This window comes from Lactuca saligna, chromosome 3 (assembly GCF_052625555.1).
Source record: "Lactuca saligna cultivar CGN05327 chromosome 3, ASM5262555v1, whole genome shotgun sequence".
NCBI classification, from domain to species: domain Eukaryota; kingdom Viridiplantae; phylum Streptophyta; class Magnoliopsida; order Asterales; family Asteraceae; genus Lactuca; species Lactuca saligna.
The window spans coordinates 134,597,743-134,604,652 of NC_136419.1; the positions used below are offsets into that span (position 1 = coordinate 134,597,743).

The 6,910-nt window shown below is 31.9% G+C and overlaps 1 protein-coding gene across 3 annotated transcripts; it reads left to right on the forward strand.

The window, feature by feature from the left end:
- Window positions 1-2,345: 2,345 nt before the first annotated feature.
- On the forward strand, window positions 2,346-6,288 carry LOC145037274 (E3 ubiquitin-protein ligase RGLG2-like). Of its 3 annotated transcripts, none has more exons than XM_078985898.1 (11): window positions 2,346-2,539; window positions 3,034-3,248; window positions 3,365-3,449; window positions 3,520-3,663; window positions 3,766-3,879; window positions 3,970-4,117; window positions 4,184-4,289; window positions 4,381-4,511; window positions 4,663-4,852; window positions 4,923-4,979; window positions 5,576-6,288. In XM_078985898.1, exons 2-11 carry the CDS (start codon window positions 3,042-3,044, stop codon window positions 5,642-5,644), a joined length of 1,251 nt encoding a protein of 416 aa, XP_078842024.1. In that variant the 5' UTR covers window positions 2,346-2,539; window positions 3,034-3,041; the 3' UTR covers window positions 5,645-6,288. The 3 variants fall into 3 exon arrangements, with proteins under 3 accessions (XP_078842024.1, XP_078842023.1, XP_078842022.1); XM_078985897.1 differs by lacking the exon at window positions 5,576-6,288 and adding an exon at window positions 5,069-5,301 and having other exon boundaries at window positions 2,349-2,539; window positions 2,932-3,248; XM_078985896.1 differs by lacking the exon at window positions 5,576-6,288 and adding an exon at window positions 5,069-5,301 and having other exon boundaries at window positions 2,349-2,539.
- The last annotated feature ends 622 nt before the right edge of the window (window positions 6,289-6,910 follow it).

The window sequence follows — 6,910 nt, forward strand, 5'->3', positions numbered from 1 at the left end:
TAGAAGAGGAGAAAATGGCTGGAAATTGAGTTATTTTGAAAGAAAAGATTGTGAAATATAGAGTAAGGTTCGAGAGTTGTAAGGAAGATATGAGTAGGAAATTGTACATATGATATTTTCTAAGATTTAATTTGTACAAAGGAAGCTTCATGGAAATTACTATTTGTACTATAATATCTTAGAGGATTCACATGCATGTGCATGAGTTTGTGAGTGCAAGTGTGGAGAAAGAGAGGGATACCTAAGATAGAGAGTGAAATTGTTAGTAAAACTTTCAATTTGGGTAGATGGCTAATTCCTTTGGTACTATATGATTTCAAAATTATTAATTGAATGTATAAACATTTAGTCTTTTGGTATTATACATAACATATACATACTTGAATATTTATAAAATACATAACCTACAATTTCTTGAGTGTGTATACAAATACAAAACATATAAATGCTTGGGTATTTATTTAAAATGTATTTACTCACCATTATTCTATGGTAATGTTATTATTTTTTGTTCTCAAATTTTATTAATAATAAATTTGATTCCTTAAAATATCTCGTACATTCTGCTGATTATGCCATATGTGATGAGTTCAAAAACCTGAATGGAATTCAATTTCAATACAAGAATTTTCGTGAAATGACGTTTAAAGTTCTACATTTAAACTGTTTGGATTCGATAGTTTCCATTCATTTGATTTCGCTATATGTTAATAAAAAAACTATAAAACTAGAAATCAAATATTAGGTTAAAGCCTAAGCACAAAATGGATTAAATTTACAAGAAATTATAAAAATATCGAATTCAATTGCTTATAATAATACAATTGTGTGTACAATATGTCTAATTACAAAGGACTTCACGATGTTTGACCGAGGATTCTTGACCTATTTTTACCAACTGTTACAATACCCCTTGTAAATTAGCACCAAATCGAGTGACTGGATAGGATAAGGGAACTCGTCGATTTCTTGGGAACTTGGGCGTCGATTCCTCCATCCTCTCCACTGTTACATAGCTTTGAAAATAGAAATCAAACATGAATTTGTAATCAAGTAAAACAAAGAGCAGCAAAGATGGAATTTATTTTTATGTTAATAATTGATTTTTTGTTGTAGATAGAGAGAGGGAACAGAAGAGGAACAAAGAAGAAGTATAGAAAGAGGGGGTAGAGAAGGGGTATTCCAAGTGATTGCTTCAAATCACGTATCTACAGAGGAGATATTTTAGCTTCAAATCAAACCCTACAAAAATATACATACATACTCATTGTCTCCAGGGAGGGTGTCTATAAAGCAGGCCATAAAAACGGGGATCAAACACCGATATGGTTGCATATTCCAATCGAATATATCTTCCGAGTTCCCCTGCCAAAACAGGACCCTAAAAACTCATAATCGCCATAATCTTGATAAAGAACAATCAAAATGGGAAGCCATCACAAGAATCACAAATCAAATACATCCCCTCAAATTTTGGTAAAGAACAATGAAAATCGGAACCCAACCAAGGAGACAACATTTTGGAGAAGCGTGGAATAGAAGATGGGAAAGAAGAAGTGAAAGACGGATACGGTGGAGGACGGAAGGACATAAGACGTATCAGCAGAAGAACACATATTGAAGGTCCGGTAAACTCTAGGAGGGAAGCTAGTTCTGTCAAAGCCAATGAACCTAAAAACCAGACAACCGACAGAAAGGCCATTTGGCTAGGCTCAACCCTTATCACTGTTTATAACCCTTCTCTTTTTAATATATACTAGTTTATAATCTAGGGAACTATGATTACAAAATTATTTAAACTTTTATAGTAAAAACTTATAATTATTAATTAATTGTTTTAAATTAATTATTAATTAAGATATATATTTTAGTTATATAAAATTATAATCTTTGATTCAAATAAATATGTGAAATTATATCACCTTATAATATATATTAATTATATTTGTTTTTTATTCTAATGTTATTAATTTAATATGGTTAAAATGAGAATTTTAAAATTTTAAATTTAAAATGGAGTTAACAATTGACATTACACTAGTTAGGATCACTGATATGATAACAAATGTCAAAAAAAAAACTATTATTTTATTAGTATAAAGAAAATAAAATATATAATTATTATATAAATATAAAGTATATATTAGTCTAAGATATATATTTTTTTTAATGTATGAATCAAATTCATAAATAGAAATATCTTTTCCAATAAAATAACCTACTTATAATGAAGAAAATTGCTATTTCATTATTTAATTTCTCTTTTCAAAAAGGGTGTCTTTTCACGAAAATGGTGAACAACCTCCAACAGAATCTCCTTAAAAAAAGTTTCCAAATTGATGAAATAAATTAATTTATCGTGGATTTGTTGAGGAAGAAATCCAGAGGCCAGACGACAGTAGAAAGTGGACTCCATGCATACAACTCCATAAAACCAAAACATCCAAAACTAATCGGAATCTTCTTCCATTGATGCTCTGAGAAATCCTTGACATCATTTGTAAACGGCACATATCAACGCTTCAGAGAATCTATCCAGGTTTGTTTCTTCGAATCATCCTTCCAAATTCATCACCGAAGTTGAATCTGAAAATGGTAAAATTACTGATTACATTAAACTCTTGAACTGAATCAGAGCCAACTTGTCTAATGTAGAGAAAACACTAATGTAGTTTAGCTAGAATTTACAAGGTTGATTTACGTTTCTTCTAGGTATAAGAGATTGAACTTCCTCCAAATTACCGATCCCTTTGTTTTGAGATACAGCAACGATATAGCAACAAAATTGATTTCTGTTTCGGGTTTTCCGTAAAAAGGGAATTTCAAATGTCTATGTTGCGTTACCAAATATAGAAGATTGGTTAATCTTCCGCGTAATTCTCTTCAAATATCCGCGTTATTTCGATCATGTTACTAACTAATGTGTTTCAGTTTTCACTATAAATAAGGGTTTTCAGGGTTTTTCGTTTCAATCATTCACAATTTGCCTTCGAGAAACTGTTTTTTAAAGAAGAATATATCGGAACTCTACAGATTAATCAATGGGGGCCAAGAGTTCGAAGAATTCAAAGGCAAAAGGAGGGAAGTATAGCCAATCGACATCATCTTGTTCAAACAATCAGTACGGCGGTTATCCTTCGCAGCCGTCATCCTCTACTCCGGCGTACGGCGCACAACCTCATAAACCACAAAAGAAGCTCGAGAAACGATATTCACGAATCGCTGATAATTACACTTCTCTAGAACAGGTAACTTTTATAAACTTTTCTTGTTAATTTGAATCGATTCTCGTATCCTGATTCCTATCCATCGTGCGTTTCTCTTGTATTGATTGGAATTATACGATCAATTTGAACGATTGCAGGTGACACAGGCTCTTTCAAATGCCGGACTCGAATCTTCCAACCTCATCGTCGGCATTGATTTCACCAAAAGCAATGAATGGACAGGTAATCAATGCCTTTTCAATTCCATCAATCGAAGCGAATCAAACATGCTAACATTAGATCACGAAAACAGGTTCACAATCCTTCAATGGAAAAAGCTTACATCATATTTCAGATCATAGTCTAAACCCCTACGAACATGCCATATCCATCATCGGGAAGACATTAGCAGATTTTGATGAAGATAACTTGATTCCATGTTATGGATTTGGAGATGGTATACATAGTATATATACTTTCTTCATGATTTCACCTAATCTTCATTCTTTATAAAGATGTTAATTTTTTTTATTTTTTTGTTTTTGCTCTCAATTATCAGCAACAACACATGAGAAAGCTGTTTTCAGTTTTTATCATGAAGATAGATTCTGTAATGGATTTGAAGATGTGTTAAGTAGATACAGAGAAATTGTCCCTCATCTAAATCTTTCAGGTTCTTAATCTAATATACTTCTTTTCAGCGTAATCTTTCTTTTAATTAAGTCATAAAATTAAACTTTTTAATTTTTTAAATTTTGTGTAGGTCCCACATCTTTTGCCCCTGTGATTGAACAAGCGATGGCAATTGTCGATCAAAGTGGAGGCCAATACCATGTCCTATTAATCATCGCTGATGGGCAAGTTGGTCATTCAGAAGAAAAGAAAACTATAGAAGCCATAGTCAAGGCAAGGTAATTAATTAATTAATTAATTAATAATTAAAATATTATGATTATCGACATTGTTGTTTTTTACAGCAAGCTTCCACTCTCTATAGTATTAGTCGGGGTAGGAGATGGGCCTTGGGGCATGATGAAGGAATTTGACGATAATATCCCTAATCGCGACTTTGATAATTTTCAGGTGACTTCAATATAATTATTATTCGTTATATTTCTTGTTATATTATTTTATGTGTACTGATTTTAATATTTAATTTTTTTTTTGTTACTAGTTTGTGAATTTTACGGAAATTATGTCAAAAACATACTTGCCTTCAAATCGAAAAGAGACCGAATTTGCTCTTTCAGCATTGATGGAAATCCCTTCTCAATATAAAGCAACAATTGAACTACATTTACTCGGGTATATTGGCTTTCTTCCTTTTAATTTTTTCGTTGTGCAAAAAGACGTAAATACCCTCGATCGTTAATGTAAATGACGATAAACATCTTCTATCAAAAATAGCCATAGAAAACTTTGTTTAACTTTATTTCATTAATTTTTTTTTTTCCAGGAATCGCGGAGGAATATTCCACCAGAGGGCCGCCCTACCACCGCCAGTTGGTCAACCATCCTCCTCCTCCTGTAAATCCTCAAAACCATCGCCGTCACCTACTTTTCAAAACAATGGTTGTACTTCAAATGGTCAAACTAGTCAAGATGACACGTCAGCAACAATTTCAAAATCCAATAATGATGAACAGGTATATATTTATTATTATTATTATTATTATTATTATTATTATTATTATCTAATTCTAATTTGTAATTCAGTTATGCCCCGTTTGCCTTACTAATATGAAGAACATGGCCTTTGGGTGTGGGCATCAGGTATATTAAATTTTTCCTTCAGTTTTATTTACTTTAAATAAATATGGATTTTGTGGAAAATGCATTTTTAATTATATTTAATTTGGTAGACATGTCACGAATGTGGGGAATCGCTTCAGTTGTGCCCAATTTGTCGCGCCTCAATCCAAACAAGAATAAAGCTCTTCTAAAACTTGGTTTATTTTAGCTCACAATATAGTTCTTCTTTTGGTGAACATATATTTAGGTTTAATTTTGGTGACTTTAATATGAAAACTTGAAAAAAAAATGATGTGGGTGATGAGATTTTTTAAGAAAAGGAAAATATTTTGAGTTGGGTTTATTGGGTGCATAAAGTATCAAACGTGGTCGAAATTTGTCGCCACATATAAATGTTTAGATTACTTGAAACTTATAAGTATGAAAACACAATGGATTGATAAGTTATTTTTGTTAACGTTTAGAAAATTACAATTAATAAACGCAAAATGTAATTAAAAAAACGGGTAATTATTGATAATGAAAAATGAAAAAATAAGATTGCAATGTTAAACCATGAGTAAAACAATAAACTAGTTTTCATCTATAATAAATAGAGTAAATCGTCATTCGTTCAGGTACCAAACCAGGTCACCGGACCATCTTTGATGTATCAACTTCGACCACCATTAAAAACCAAACACTAAACCTACAAGATTTAGAAGTGCGTGCGGTGCCATTAAAAGCAAGAAGCTTAATTTTATCATAGTGAGCAAGGTTGACAAGAGTGAACACTTGTGTGAAGACATTCATGCCCCTGTTTTTCCCTGAGTTTACGAACTCAACATACCAAGATCACAACTAGTTCATTTTGATGATACTTATCCATCTATACTAAATAATTCTCTCAGAAAACATGTTCCGATTGGACTATATCAAGTTGAATTCAAGTTAGTTTGATCCAGATTTAACGAGGAATTTCTATGAGAATCGAGAGAAAGGTTCATTAGGCCTTTGTGTAATTCACCTGTGAGTGTAACGGAATGTAAATGCTTGGATTTTGGTACTATTTGAGGTGTGCAATAACACATCAATGAAGTCTGATTTAAGTTAAAACACTCTTTGGGGCTATGGAAATTCATAGATTTGGGGTTATAGGAAAAGGGGAAAGAAGTATCGTATAAATCGACTCAAGAAGAACAACAACTCTTCCAAGACGTGGTTTACTCTAATCTCGTTACAAGAAATCAAGGTATTAGAGGCGACATGCGTCGTCACAAAAGAGTGTCCATGTCGTCGCTAAAGATATTAGCAGCGACTTGTTGCCGATAAAAGGTCGTCGATGTTGCCTCTTTGTAAATGCTCAAGATAAGGCCGCTAATATTGTGTTGACACTAATGCCTTTTGTCGCCGCTAATTACATGCAGCCGCTGATACTTACGTATCGCCGCTAAAATATTTTTTATTTTTTATTTAACATTAAAATTATAAGAAACACTATAAATGCATAAAAACCGCTACAAAACTTAATTTTGCAGAAATATTAATCCATACACAATCAGTCCAAAATATTCATCCAAACAAAGTGCAATATATCTAAAATATTAACTCAGACAAAACATTTCATGAAATCCTAAAAAGCTAACTACTCATCTTCATCTCTTCAATCGTTTCCTTCGTTATCATTTCGTGGCAACAATGAGTGAAACCAATCTTCCAGTGCCGCAAAACGGATCAGGTCCTTTAGTATTGTTTACAGTATATCCAACTACAAAGAAAACAAAATATATTATCAACATATCATAATAACATCGTACTTTCCAAAAATAACCAAAATAAGAAATACTAATATATCAAACTATAACCAACATATCATTATAGCATTCTATTTTCCAAATACACTTAAACATACATCATACACAATATTGCATATACATTATAACATTATACTTTTTTTTTTTTTTCATTTTTCC

Bases quoted from the DNA above. Each gene is read 5' to 3' on its own strand.
- LOC145037274 (XM_078985897.1), top strand. From the start codon at position 3,042: ATGGGGGCCAAGAGTTCGAAGAATTCAAAGGCAAAAGGAGGGAAGTAT. The intron at 4,290-4,380 runs GTGACTTCAATA...TTTTGTTACTAG, and splicing joins GCGACTTTGATAATTTTCAG to TTTGTGAATTTTACGGAAAT. The intron at 4,980-5,068 runs GTATATTAAATT...TTAATTTGGTAG, and splicing joins CCTTTGGGTGTGGGCATCAG to ACATGTCACGAATGTGGGGA.